Below are 15,445 nucleotides of genomic sequence, written 5' to 3'. Positions count from 1 at the left end.
AAGGCTCAAGCCATCTCTGTCGTCCACCAGATGACCCAGCAGACCTTCCACCGCTTCAGAATAGAGGGCTCTTTTGCTGCTTGGGATAAGACCCTCCTAGTCAACTTCTGCACTGGACTTGACCAGCAGCTGAATGACCTGGAAGCCTGTGTGACGCAGGAGGTGGGGGTGGAAGAGACTCCCCTGATGAATGAGGACTCCATTCTGGCTGTGAGGAAATACTTCAGGAGAATCACCCTCAATCTGCAGAAGAATTACAGCCCTTGTGCCTGGGCGGTTGTCAGGGCAGAAATCATGAGAGCCTTCTCTTTCTCACCAAACTCCTAGGAAAGATGAAGGAATGAGGAATGACCCCTGGTTCAACATGGAGATCATTCTCACTGACTCATATCACCCTTCCTTGTGTTTTACCTTGTCAAAGAGGGTCTTTCGTCTTGTGCTGTAATCATGACATGAATGCCATCACTTTGTCAAACATTTTCAGGAGTATTGGATAACGTCATGCTCCACTCCACAGGGAGTAGGCACTTACAGATGCCCATGCTGATGGGTCTGTTCATCGATTTTAATATTTATTTACTATTTATTTATCTATATATTTATAAGATCTGAATTACTTTTGTTCATATCATATCTTGCACATGCACCTTTACATTGTGGTGATATAATAAAATGCATCCTTTCTATTTCATTGTTTACATTTGTGATATTTTTGTTTCTAAAAATTTTACGATAGTAAACTTCTTGTCTTAGTTTCTCTTCAAGAGAAACACCAAGCCTGACTGTGCAACTTGGTTAAAGAATGGATGGCACAATTTGTTTACCCATCATATTATGTTTTCATTTTAGGTAACTATTAAATTCTCTAAGTCAGATGGTGTGTCATCCTCAGGAACAGAGGTGAACCTAACAAAGAAGGTTCTTGATGTTTTGTATTGTTGATTTTTGTGGGGATACAAACCTAAAAGCAGTGATCAAAATTAATATGCTATGTTAAATGCTCTATTGAGAAGGAAAAACAATGAATATTCTCACCACCATATCCACATATAACATGTCTGTTTCTATCATTTTCTTAGGACCCGTATCCTAACTTCAGTAACAGACCTAAAAAGAGGCAACAAAAAAACAGAATTCTGTCATGAATTCTAGAGAAGGCTGAAAAATGGTCATTCCTCATTTCAAAGAAGTGTCTTATTCTCTAAGTGATGAAACGGTGGCTTGTATTAATATCTGAGAGAGAGAAATAAATATCTAGCTAAAGGGCATAGCAATATGAGAGTTAATGATGCCAGCCTCTGGCACAGTCCAGGACACACCCCATAGCACAGTAGATTCCTTCCTCTCCAAGGTAGAAACCCCAGCAACACACTTGTCATTCACTCTATTGACCTTGGAGCCCATTCACACAACTGCTTTCTGTTCCGTTGTGGTTTCAGCTTAGAGGTTTCCCTAAAGAGCAGAACATTACAAGTAGAAACAAAAGCGTATCAAATTTTGAGGTTTTGCACAAACATCTGCATGAGAGGCTTTCTTTACTGTCCGTTGAGTGTGATGTCATAGTAACTATAGCTAAAAGAAAACAGAAAGTGGATGCAGCCTGCGCGTGGGCTAAGGAAGCTCCTCTGAGGAAAAAGAGCTGCCTGGTGGCCAAGCGCAGCAAGTCAGCGAAAAAGACTGGAGGGTAGGCTCCTAACCTAGGCTGATCCTACCACTTCCTGTGGACGTCTCTTCATGCTACGAAACAAGGCCACTTCGTGGTGACGATACATTCTATTGCTGTCTTGGGTCTGCCTGTAGCCTTACCCTTTGTCTATTGCAAAGAGAAGGAGTGTCAGACTCTGGTTCCCAGCTGGGAGTGGACTGTTTGGGACTGGGCAGTTAAAGGGCCAGAGAAAGATGTGTTCCTTGCCTACAACCTACTGTGTAGACCAGAGTCTCCCTATGAATCACCCCGTCCACACACTACAGGGCTGTGGGGCAGGCAGAGCTGCCAACCTGGTAATGGAACTCAAAGCTATTCAGGAGAATCTCTTAAAACGTTGATCATACAACTCTCAATAGTACAATATTAGTTTCACAGGTTTATTCTTTTTTTTATTTTTTAATTTTTTTTTAACTGTGCAATTGGGGGAAGGGGAACAGACAAGTTGCTGTATTTTTATTCTTCAGTCTAGTTGTGGAGGACGTTGCTTCACTGGCCCAAGTTGGCACCATCATTACGCTCTTCCTGGGCGAAGCAGATCAGTCGCCGGTTTCTGGACGGCTGCTCACTGAGGGTGCTGGCTGCTCACGCTGGCTGCTGGCTACACATGGTAACCCATAGCAACCCACTGCAGCAGGGGCTGCAGCCTAGCCATCGCCAGTGACCCACAGCAGCCCAGCTCCAGGTCAAGCTGTTGTTCAGCATCTTAACTGTAGAGGGCAGTGTCACTGGCCCTCATATGTGGGATCCGAACTGGGGCCCTCTGGCGTCCCAAGCCAGCTCTTAACCAACGCGCCACTCGGTAGGCCCCCACAGGTTTATTCTTAATATCAGACATCAACTATGAGTAAATAGAGTACTATTCTCATTGCTACCTTGAATAATGATCTTGACATCTCTTTCACTCAGTAATAAAACCTCTAGATAGATAGCAAAATGGAGAAGTCTGATGTAAACTAAGGATTGTGAATGAATGGTATCGGTGTCACTTGAGAGTTAGTGACATTTCATTTATTCAATGTATTAATTGTGGTATAAGCTGAGAGGAATTTCTATCACCAGCAAATTATGCTCATTGCGGTATTTCACCAGGAAGTATGTGTGATTGCTAAGGTAGCAGGAAGGGCCTGCAACTGTGGAGCGATCTCCCATCTTTTCCTTAGGTAACATGCTCCACATTTGGATTTGCTGCCCTCCACCTTGGGGTTGTCCAGGACCTTAGTTAAATTTCCACAGATTTGTGTCCTGCGCTGTATTGTCCTCCCCTCTGGAGGATGGGAGGATGGAGAAATTCAGGAGATGCACAGTGCTTGGGAATACTTTGTTTCCCAGAGAATTACTCAGGGTTTTCCAGAACCAGGACCAACAGTTTCGATACCCTAGGAAGACTTGCTGTTTGAGTCCAAAGGCAGTCTGTTGTCAGAATTCCTTTTTATCCTGAGGTCAGACTTTTTTAAAATTAAGGCCTTCAACTGATTGGATGAGGCCCACCCGCAGTAGGGAGGTAATCTGCTTTACTCAAAGTCTGCTAATGTAAATGTTAAAAGCCTATAGTCTCGTGTTAAGCATGCCTTCACAGACATCTAGACAATGGTTGACCAAATATATGGGGACCGTGGCCTAAATAAGCTTGATACATAAAATTAACTATCACTCTGCCCCCCCCCCAATTGGTGTCATAACATGTTTAAAATATTATTCCTGTTCCCATCTTTGAGAGCCGCCTATGTATTTTATATATGCTACTTAATTCTCCTTATTTTGTTGGTTTGTGCGTGAGGAGATCCTGAGATCTGGCTGCATTCAGTGACTTTGCCAGGAAAGTCTCTGTAGCCATGTCCTGTTTTGTATGAAGAAGTTAGAAATGTGTATATATTGAAAAGCAATGAGCATTTCTTTCGTAGGTAAGCTATTCTCATGAGCTTACGATAGTGTCCCTGGCTTACTCTCTTTTTAAAAATCTAATCTTATTGTTCATTCTCCATTTCATCAAGCTTTTATTATTGCCTATGGTATGAAATGAGATTTGACATTGATTTCCTCTTAGATTGCCAAGTAATCTACCTAGAACTACTTATTTAAAGCTTCATCCACAATATGAATAGCAGATATACCCTGATTATTAATTATTTAATTAATACAGATAATAGTGTCTCAGAGATTATGTGGTTTGGTAATTGTTTTCCGAATTTCTTCCTTTATCAAACTGAGTTTAGTATTTACTAGGATTCCCTCACTTTGTTTTCAAGACCAGGTGGATATGCCAAGAATTCTCATGTTCTTTAACATTATTTGCATTCTTCCTGATTACAGATGTGAGGTCTCACAATTAGGTTTGCGAACTTGCAACCGTGTGCTTCTATCAGCAGCACTGTACAAAAAACTCGGTAAGGTTTCATTACCTTGGTATATCAGTGTCTCACAGCTGAGTTCGTGTCGATGTGTGGCAGTGTCTTGCTGAGTCGCGTTCATTATTGTCGTGTGTTTTTGGGTGCTGTCACGAAAATGTCTGAGCTTGAATTAGAACAATGAACAAACATTCAATTTCTTGTTAAACTTGGCAAGAGCAGAAGTGAAATCAGGGACATGATAGTCCAAGTTTATGGTGATAATGCCATGAAGAAAACGGCAGTGTACACATGGATTAAATGTTCTTCTGAGAAGAGAGAACGCATCACTGATTAAGAGACGTCAGGGTGGCCAGTAACGAGCAGAACTGATGAAAACATTGCAAAAATGTGTTGAGTAGTGTGTCAAAATCATCGGCTGACTGTAGCCTAAATAAACATTGATAGAGAAACAGGAAATTCTTCACTGAAAATGTTGGCATGAGAAAGGTGTGTGCGAAATGGTCCAAAAGGAGCTCACCGATGAACAAAATCAAGGAGAGTCGATGTGTGCCAAGTACTTTGAGAGAGGCAAGACGATGTTTTGGGCCATGTTATCACTGGTGATGAAATATGGGGTACCAATACGACCCTGAATCAAAGTGTCCAAGTGCACAATGGAAGTCAGCCAATTCTCCACGACCAAAAATGTTCCGTCAGTCCAAATCCAGAGTCAAAATGGATTTTTGATATCAGAGAGATTCTTCATTCAGAGTTTGTACCAACTGGACAAACAGTTAAGCAACCTTACTACAAGTATTTGGAAGTGCAGAAAAGGCTGCATGAAAAATTACACAAAAACGCTCTGAACTTCTCTCAACAAATCATGGCTGTTGCATCATGACAATGTACCAGCTCACAGGACAGTGTCCGATAGGGAGGTTTTTGCCAGTATTCAAATAACTGTATTGGAACATCCTCTCTACTCACCTGATCTGCCCACAATGATTTCTTCTATACCCAACTATAAAGGAAATATTGAAAGGAAGACATTTGATGATATTCAGGACATCAAGGGCAATACGACGCAGCTATGATGGCCATTCCAGAAAAAGAGTTCCAAAATTGCTTTGAAGGGTGGACTAGGCGCTGGCATCGGTGCATAGCTTCCCAAGGGGAGTACTTCGAAGGTGACCATATTGCTATTCAGCAATGAGGTATGTAGCACTTTTTCTAGGATGAATTCACGAACTTAACTGTCTTACATGATATATCAGAATAGTGAACTCTCCCATCTCTCAGAAAATATCTGCAAAAGCATGACAGTCTACAATATGGAATTCTGGAAACTGTATGAAGTCTAAAGTATAGTCACTATTCACATCAAGATAAGTCTGATTTGAGTGTACAGTTAGGAAATGGCGGCTTGCATAACTATGTAGAAGAGAAGTTAGTCTTCTAAACCTCCTTCTCTCCTTGCTTTTCTGAATCCCCTTCTTCTGTTCCCATATCACAACCACTTCCTCTTACTCCAGTGTAGGAATCCCCAGCGTGCTCTCCTCACTCACTCCTCCTTCACCTGCAGGGCCCAACCATACAGCTGTTTCCTGCCCCTTTCAGGTTTCTGGTCACCAATTTCCCTTTAAGAGTACAAAGCCACCAATTAAAAGCAACAGTTGAATGAGAATTCTAGGTGTTTCAGAAACTCCTATATAAGAGACTATTTTTCTTTCCGATGGATATTTTGGAACTGCGGAGTGTCCCTGTTACCATGATGTAACAGTAGCTGGAGGTAAAAGAAACCAGATTGTCGGGTCCATTTTATTGTGGGGACTACGAAAATGTTTACAAAGGAAGAGAGCCACCTATTGGCCAAGAGGGACAACGACAATCAAACAGAAAGCAGGCTTCTTTCCCTTCCACGCAACTGTCTGATCCTCAACCTACATTTTAGAGCTACCGAGAGGCTCTGTACTGGAAAGAACCCACCCCAATACTTGAGTAAGCCCACTTCCTCAGCTGTTGTATCTTGGAGAGGGAGAGTCCCCCCAGCTGCAGGCAGGGTACCTCTCTAGGCTTCAGCTGGCCAGAGCCTCCTGAATCGTCACTCCCTTTACTGTTCCTTCAGGCCACTTCACAGCTTAGAGCCTGCTGCTGTGGGTGTGGAGCGGCAGGACGTTGGAAATAACTCCTTTCGGAAGGTGCATGAAGACTCTCTTAAAAGAAAGTTGGAAGTTTTTCAAAAAAGAACCCAGGAGCTCATCTGGGCCTCTGTTTAGGCTGTTTCACCTCTGATTCCACTACGACGGGGCTGTACCACGACAAACAGTTGCTCCAAATAAATCACAGTGCACATCTAGAAACGTGGTGTTGAGAGTCAGCAGCAGCTCCACAACTTGGAAGGAGATCATAGACGCTTGAAGTGTGGACTGCAGCAGGCAGGTAGATCTTCAGGACATGGAACAATAAGAAACGAATGCGCATCACTGAGTCAGCTATTTCTCCAGGTCATTCCAATTCAGCGGGGAGAAGATGAAGTGGATGCTGAGAGCACAGAGTTCTCCCACAGAGACAAGGCCAATAGCAGTGTCCTCAGCACCCGTGAAACTGATACCACAGCCGTGTTCTGAGTATTGGAAGGGACGAGGGTTACTCCAGTGCCAGGTGCACACTTCTGTTCAGTTGACAGAAAAATCCACTCCCTCATAACTAGTTAAAAAGAATTCTGTCGGGCCGGCCGAGTGGCGCGATGGTTAAGAACTCGCTTGGGATGCCAGGGGGCCCCGGTTCGGATCCCACATATGAGGGCCAGTGAACACTGCCCTCCACAGCTAAGATGCTGAACAACAGCTCAACCTGGAGCTGGGCTGCCGTGAGTCGCTGGCGACGGCGTAGGCTGCAGTCCCTGTGGCAGTGGGTTGCCATGGGCTACCGTGTGTAGCCAGCAGCCAGCGTGAGCGGCCAGCAGCCGCAGTGAGCGGCCGTCCAGAAGCTGGCGACTGATCTTCCTCTCCAGGGAAGAGCGCAATGATGGTGCCAACTTGGGCAAGTAAGGCGACGTCCTCCACAACTAGATTGAGGAACGAGACGACAGCGACTTGTCTGTTCCCCTTCCCCGATCTCCCAGCACTGTTCCCATCCCCCCAATTCCCCAATAAAAATCTTAAAAAAAAAAAAAGAATTCTGTCCACTTTTTCTTAAAAGTCAGTCAGTTGAGTTGACTCATACATACCACTCCCTGTTGACATACCAAACAATAGACACCAATTCTTTGGCATTTGAAGAGGAACTCGAAATCCTTTATCACTTACGTTCCCTACTTTTCTGATTTCATGTCATGGCCTCTCCTGGTTCATCACTCCCATGCCCATTTCAGTCCTTCACTTCTTTTGACAGGCCCTTCTAGACAGGTCATTATTTCAGACCTCCTTAACGTTTTGACCTTGAATCTTTGGTACTTTCAGAAAAATTCATCCCTCCAGATGTATATTTCTCTGGAAACAGTTTCATAAATGAGTGTAATAACTAGGGTTATTCAGAATTTAGCTAATTATCTCAAAGGTCTTAGAACCGTGGCTAGTCTATAGTTAGCATGCAATAAATTTTGGTGTTATCATTTGGAATGCCACTGTCGTTATTATCCAGATTAAGAGCTGAATCTTTTCTTAATTCCCTCTCTCTTCATTCTGGATTTCTCAGGCAAACTTTTAATTGCCTGAGTGGATTTCTTAAGTAGATAGGGTGCTCAGGCAAGGGTTAATGTCTAAAGTCCTACCAGAGAGGGTTAGTGTTCCAGCAACTGGGGCTCAGGGGACCAGACTCCTGAGAGTTGCTTGGTGTGATTCCTCCCTTCTCTCCTCAGCTGATCACATGTGGATTCAATGAAAGAAAAATGAAGTGGCTGGTATTGCAACCCGAGGGCTGATCATTGACCCAGGAGGTGCTCCTCTGTGAGCCTCTGGCAGAAGCAGCCATTTCCTGATTCTGTAATTCAACACTGGCTTTCCTCCTTCCCCTCTGCCATAGCTCCAGGTCCCCAACTTGGCCACACTAAATTTTGCAAACTTATAATTGGTCATTTGTCATCAGAAAAGTCACTTCCCTTCTTGCACTTTCATGACATCCTGAATTACATTTGTTTTGTTTTTGCCCACAAACAACTGTCAAGTTTTGCTTTCTAGGAAAGCTGAAGTGAGAAACAAAATCTCTGAAATCTTGGAAATTACAGAGAAACACAGTGAAGCCCCTTTGCCATTCTTCTGCCTCCTTTTGTTTGTATTAGCCACAGGATGAAACAGATTATGCCACAGGAGCAAGACAGAGTATGTCTAGTGAAACACATTGCAAAAAAATAAGATATTAAGATTTTTGATATTGCTGCTTTTTATTTAAAATGAAATAGCACGAATACATAAAGGAAAGGAGGCTATGTCTCCCTGATGTAATACCCTGGGCTTCATTGCCCTCGGAGCACGAGAATGAGAAGGATGAACAAAGGAGCCCAATAGAAATACGCAGACTGAATGAACAACTGAACTTCGCTAGTTTCTGTCCTGTATGTATCTGCTGAGAGACGTCATCATTGGCTCTCCTGTACCTAGCCAAGAAATTGTAGGCATAACAAGTGTCCAATAACTGAAGTAAAAGAATGAAACAATAAAAGCTGTACTGGAAAAATAAAAATTATTTGCCTACTAAAGGTGAAATAATTACAACTGAATAATTATTTCATCCACCCACTTAGAAAAAATAAATTTGGTATCAGCACTGAGGTCTGCTTTCACGCTTGATAACCTGGGTAATGGGTCTGGCGGAGGGCACCAGTGAGAACGAGGGTGCACAACACAGACGTCCCGGGCGAAGGGCCAGGATCCTGGAAAAATGGTTATTTTGCCAACAAAGACACAGTCTCTCCACAGTGGGGAATCCTAAAGTCCTCAGCATGTGGTCAGCCTGCCCTCAGGGAGCCAGTCAGGAGAGTTTGGGTTGAGGACACTCTGTCACTTCAGAGGGAAAGCCTTTCTAGAGGTGACACCGCCTGTGTGAATGAGTCGGTGCAGGGAAAACAATGTTATCTTGTTATTAGAATCACCAACCTACATGCACCAGAAAAGAACCAGGATTCCTGCTGGAAGTATTGGCACCACCTGAGGAGCCCTATAGGCCAGTTACGACACGGTGGAAAGAAAGGGCTATGTCTCTGTTAGTCCTGACGTTGTGGCCCAAGTGAAGTCACTGGACCACATGGACCTGCATGATTGTGTTCTAGAAGGCAGAGAAGCATCCCACAAACTTACTCACTATGATAATGAGCCTCTGCTGAGAATATAATAGTAAACAAATCCCAGTCCTTGGTGCTAAAGGGCTTATTTACTATACATGGTATGGTAAGTGCCTACAAAATACACAAACCCCATGGCTGAGGGAGCCTGTCTCCCTCTGTAAATAAAGTAAGGAGGTAAAAAGGTTGCCCAGATTCAAGGCAAAATTTGTTTCTAAGGCAGAGAAGAGCAGTATTTATGTAGTAAAAAAGTACATGAGTACGTGCACATGTTTGAGTATTTTCAAACCTACATACAGTTCTGACTTTTGGACAAAGACACTTCTCATTGGATTGATAAATATCCATTTTGATTGGCATATTTGTGCTTTATGAAAAACTTAAGAACTCCTATTGCAAAATTAATAGTGTAGACTGATATCTTCTTTGACCACACAGAGAACACATGAATGAAAACAAAATAAGGAAGTGCAGAGAAATGTTTAGAAAATGAAAATTATTGTCTTCCCTATTTAATGGCCGTGCTTGGAAAGAATGTCATCAGAGAACCTGCAGTCCAAGGTTCATCAGACGCTCAGCTCAGCCAGGCCACCAGCACCCACCTTTCTCCATGGCCCTCCCGCTCTCTCTCCTCACGGCCCTGGTGGTGATCAGCTATGGCCCTGGGGGATCTCTGGGCTGCAACCTGTCTCCAAACCACGTCCTGGTCACCAGGGAGAACATCGTGCTTCTGGGACAAATGAGGAGAATCTCTCCTTCCCTCTGTCTGGATGACAGAAAAGCCTTCAGATTCCCCGAGGAGGTGGTGGATGGCAGCCAGGTGCAGGAGACCCAGGCCATCTCTGTCCTGTGCGAGCTGCTCTGGCAGACCTCCAGAGTCTTCCTCACAGAGCGGTCCTCTGCTGCCTGGAACACGACCCTGCTGGACAAGCTCCGCACTGGACTCCACTGGCAGCTGCAAGACCTGGACACCTGTTTGGAGCAGGAGACGGGACAGGCAGAACCTGCCCTGGGAAAGAAGGACCCTACGCTGGCCGTGAAGAGGTACTTCTTGCGCATCCGTCTCTACTTGAAAGAGAAGAAATACAGTGACTGTGCCTGGGAGATTGTCAGAGAGGAAATCATGACTTGCTTCTCTTCATCAACAAAATTGCAAGAAAGGTTAAGGAAGAAGGATGGAGACCTGGGGTCACCTTGAAATGATTCTCACTGATGAATGTGCCATATCATCCTTGCACATGTATTTCTGGTGATTTCAAAAGGCTCTTATTTAGGCTTCAGTTACAGAATTGATTGAATTTAATGTAGCAGTTCTTTTGGCAGAGCATTCATCAAGAATATGTTAAAAAATTCAGGTCCAGTGTCATGGGTCCCTAAGAGGTGACTGCCATTGTGCTTGTTTGTGTGAGTGTGTGTCTTTGTTTGTTTGTTTATTTATTTATTTATGTATTATTCCAGTCCTTCTGGCATCTATCATATTTATAATTTTTGAAAGCATATGTAATTATGTATTCATATTTATATTGCATTACAATTTACAAAACATGTTTACCTTTCCATGTTCAGTTTACATTGTTTTATTTATTAAATTCTGATCAAAGAAAAGTTTTGGAGTTTTTAAAATTCTGAAATCCTAAATCCTTATTTTGTTATATAAATCTATTTCATTGTAGTATTTCTCTATTAAGTCCTATAGGACCGTTCTACCACTTGTCATAAAGTGCCTGCCAAAAGCTGCACTTCCATGGGATTGAGAAGAGTTCTGGAAAACATGGAAAACGTTCAGTACATATGTCAGAGGTGTTCACATGCACCTAGTGAAGAGTGCTGGGTAGAAACATGTGAGAGGAGTCATCTAGAATGGAGTGGGACAGATGTGTGGTATTGATTGGCTGGTCCCTGCACCTGGTACTCTTCTTCCCATGCTCCTCCCAGTCCTGCTCTACTGAATGCGTTCACTCCCTTAGGCAATCGCTTCACTCCCTCCATCCTGAGGCCAGTCCACACTAGTGCTCTGGTTCCCTTGAGGTTTCTAGCTTCATGCTTTCTCTTTAAATTAGAAAGCCACAGGGAGAGGACAAAAGTTGACTAGGAGCTCTGTTTTTCAAAATCGTTGTAGGCACGTTTGTTTCCGTGAGTCTCCTGCTGAACATTTGGGGAACCTGAGAGAATGCCATTGTTACAATGATGAACTGGGTGTGCTCAGTCAAAGGAATCCGCTGAACTGAGTTGAATGTGTGGGCTAATGAAGCCCTCACATAGGAAGTGCGCCCTCAGCTGGCCGTCCGTGACATGGCGGAGGGCGAATGTGGGAGGGCCGGCTTCTCTTCCAATCCCAAATCGTACTCCCTCCTGGAGATTCACTCCCAAAACGAACAACAGGCTGTCTGGGTCAAGAATTGACCTCAGACTTGAACACAACATTTTTTAGCTGATATCATTACAAAAAAACAAGTGTACACCTTCAGGCAGGGAAAGGCTTTTTTTTTTTTTGCGCGCAATGGGCAGGTATCAAGAGAGAAAGGGATAAAAACGCGCTTCCTCCTCCAGCTGCTACTACCCATCCTTATCCACACTGTGGCCTAGAGCTGGGCTAACTGGGTGTGCAGCTGCATTGGTGTGCCAATGAACAGGAAATGTCATAATTGATGGGGTTAAATATCAGTGTGAACAGTCAATTTCCAGTTTCACAAATTCATTCCAAATAGGTGCTTCTCTCTGAACTGGTTTGAAAATATACCATTATCATATTGAATGATGATATTGGTAGCCCTTCCAAGTAATCTGAGTTCAGGTGTATTTTCTGTTAGAGAATTCTAATATCGCCAACTGACAACTAGAGGCTTTTTCATTGAAGTGGATGAATAGTGGTAGAATTCCAAAGGAGTTACTACAACGTGCACAGTGTCGTATTCAACATAGTTCATCAGGAAGTGTGTGTGTGTGTGTGTGTGTGCGCGCGCGTTTGTGTGTGTGTGTGTGTGTGTGTGTGTGTGGTGTGGCGTGTGAATTGTTCAGGTAGCAAGGAGAGGTGTCAATTTAGGAGAATTTCTTGAATCTTGGCCTGGTTGACGTGGCCAAAGGTTTAGATTTTTTTTGTCTATAAATTGTGCATGGGAAGATCTTAGTAATACTGTCATACATTTTTGTCGTTTATCTTTCTGTCCTCTACTATCTCTTCTGTGTGGACGACTTTTGCAGCAGGAAAAAGGCACACATATGGAATATGTATCATATCCATAACTATATATGTATGTGTATGTAGATGTAGATGTGTATAAATAAACATCTACACATACTTACATATGTGTATCATTTTATTGACTCTCTTTCATTTTGTTAAATTGTTGATTTCAGTGTGAAAATCACTTAGAAAGCTCTGTATGTCATTTTGTCCTGGAATTCTCTATATCCTTATTGTGCTCACTCTCTGGGAGTTACTACCATATTTTCATGATAATATCGTAGAAGTTTATATATGTTGAAAAGTGTTGGAGACCCTAGAGGCAGAGCTGGCTGTGGCCGAGGTGGGGGTGAGAGCCGAGCCGCTGCTGCCCTGACCTACCTGTCCAGCCCTCACAGGTCCTGCCTTGACCCTGGACTTCACCTACCCCAGGTACATGTGGCTGCGGAAGAGGACCACGGAGACCCAGGTCACCACTGTGGTGGCTATGAATGTCTGTGGAGAATCCCTGAGCAGTGTCAGCTAGAGGTAGCTGAGTGATTGCATCCACGCCTGACCCTCCCAGCCCATCTTGGGCAAGACAGCATGGTGAGCAGCCAGGCACAGAAACAGCAATGAAAGGTAGCTGCAGCACCAATACGCCCCACATGTCTACACCACACAAGCTGGTATAGGATCCAGGGGCTCACTGCACTGATGTTTAGGTGTTTCTAAGTTCCGATTCCACTAGGAGGAGACTGTACCAATCACATGAGCTCATTTGCTCAATAGACTAAAGCAAGCATCAAGAACTGTCAAGTGTAAGAGCCAGCAGCAGCTGGAGAACTTGGAATGTAAGAAACTGGGCAAGTTTTGGAATATGGGGGTTTTCATTTTCAGAGTAAATGGAAGATGTTAAGTGTGTTAGGTACACTGAAGTTGCAGATGTGTTGTTTGGCCGAGCTGGTGGTCTGCTGGTGTCAACTGTGATCCTGGTGGCTGGTTCCACTGTGGTTCTGTACCTCCAGCTACATTTTTAGGCCAGTTGCCGCGTGGCTGGTTGTTGACCCAGTCAAGTTGCTACTTGAAATTCACCATCACAAAGACTGTCCTGGAGAAATGATGCTCAGATTCTCAGCAGCTTCTTTGTTTCTTATAAACAGTGAAATTTCCTATAATGTTGTTTAGAACTTGGACTGGTGTCAGAAAGCCTAAATTCCAAAATGTTGTGAAAGCTATGATCTTGGGAGAGTTATTTAATTTCCCTGTGGCTCTGTTTCCTTCTTCATAAATGGGATAACAAAAGTAACTACATCAGCCCATTTTTGTAACTGATACATACTAACATGACTAGAACAAGACAGACATATGAAGGTGCTTGAGAATCACCTGTTTTATAAATGCACGTACTCAAAGGAGTGTTCAGAGCCATGAATCGCAAGTGCTTAGAACAGTACCTAGTCCATAGTAGGTGCTCAATAATATCAACCTGATTTTAATAGTCATATAACTTTCCAGCTCTATCATCTTCTCGAGTATTAATGATACTGAGATGACCCACATTTTTGAATGGATCCACTAATCAGGTGAAATACAACTGAAATGCAATTGAAAAGGACTAATACCCATTGTTCTGTCAGATAGAATTAGGGAATTAGTAATTCGGTGCTCTTATTTAAAATTAGTCTTTTGTGAGTCAGTTGGCATGATTTCCCCTCCTTGTCTCCAAATTGATTACATCTGGGGAAGAATGAAAGATTAACCATGTGGCTGGTTTTGCACAGCTGAAGGCTGGTCAGTGGAGAAGACTCATTCTCCTTTAAGCCCCTGCCAGAGCAATCGGGTTGTGCTCTTTTTTACGTCTTCTGTGCCCTTCATTGTTCCCTTTGCTATAAGCCTTAGACTCCAGTTTTGTGATACTGAATTTAGCTAAATTATATTTTGTCATTTTGATGACTCGAGGGTCAACCTTTTTGGTCTATTCCGGCCTTCAACTGGTTAGATGAGGGCTACTTACATCAGAATGGTGATCTGCTTTATTCAGTCCATCTACTTAAACGTTAATGTCATCTCAAAACACCCTCCCAGACACACTTAGATTGTTTGACCAAATGTCTTGTTACCCTGTGGTCCAATCAAAATGACACAGAAAAACAACCATCACAAGAGTCTAAAATATTATGAAGCCGAGTGGATTACTGAAACCTATATCTTCATAATTCCACGTGTTCTGTATGAATTAGGTTATATCATTTCCATGTGACATCAAGCCATGTGTGAACATTCTCTGGGAAATCATGGGAGTGATTAAAGGGTTTAAAGTCAGTTTTGTTTTGGTCAAAGATAACCTTCCCTTTCACAACGTGAAAAGCACAGGGTTTATATACAATTTTTTTGACAATTAAGATCATCCAAGAGAACTACATTATGGGAAATTGTGTGGACCTGAGTGGATATCATGATCCCCTCCCACAAGAGAGTTGTGTGCTATCAGAACAGATGAAGGGTTAGCACTAAGGGGTAATCCCCACAGTGCTCTTCATTCTGTCACCCAAGAGGTGGTGACTACCCAAAGGTGACAATGTGCTTGGCAATGTGGATTCAGGAAAGAAAGACAGGGATGGTGAGTGGCCTCCAGGGAGCAGGGGGGACAGACATTAAATTTTCAATTAGGATGAATGAAGCCCGAGCATGCTCAGTGCAGCTCAGAGCCAAGACAGGACCCATGAAGAGGAGGCACTGGAAGGCAGCAGAAAGCTTCACTTTCTGACAACATCTGTGGCTCCCGAATTTAAATGACATCAGATTGTCATTTCCTCTTCTTTTTTTTAAAAAAGATTTTCATTGGGGAATTGGTAGATGGGAACAGCGCTGGAGAACTGGGGGAGGGGAACAGACAAGTTGCTGTCCTTTTGTTCTTCAGTCTAGTTGTGGAGGACGTCGCTTCACTGGCCCATGTTGGCACCATC

At 43.4% G+C, this 15,445-nt stretch overlaps 2 protein-coding genes across 2 annotated transcripts in view; both read left to right on the top strand.

Moving 5' to 3' along the window:
• LOC109374670 (interferon alpha-4-like) overlaps positions 1-372 on the top strand; it is a 2,630-nt gene extending 2,258 nt beyond the window's left edge. The window contains exon 2 of the mRNA XM_019629436.1: positions 4-372. Coding sequence (XP_019484981.1) covers positions 4-327 — 324 coding nt within the window. The 3' untranslated portion in view covers positions 328-372. The remainder of the gene's footprint in view (positions 1-3) is intronic.
• A 9,551-nt stretch (positions 373-9,923) lies between these two features.
• On the top strand, positions 9,924-10,712 carry LOC109374667 (interferon omega-1-like). The gene has a single exon (XM_019629435.1). The coding sequence runs from the start codon at positions 9,924-9,926 to the stop codon at positions 10,509-10,511; it is 588 nt and encodes a 195-aa protein (XP_019484980.1). The 3' UTR covers positions 10,512-10,712.
• The last annotated feature ends 4,733 nt before the right edge of the window (positions 10,713-15,445 follow it).

Source organism: Hipposideros armiger, unplaced genomic scaffold, assembly GCF_001890085.2.
Source record: "Hipposideros armiger isolate ML-2016 unplaced genomic scaffold, ASM189008v1 scaffold_855, whole genome shotgun sequence".
Lineage (NCBI taxonomy): Eukaryota > Metazoa > Chordata > Mammalia > Chiroptera > Hipposideridae > Hipposideros > Hipposideros armiger.
Note: the sequence above shows the minus strand (reverse complement) of the source record. Positions and strands in the feature narration are given on the sequence as shown.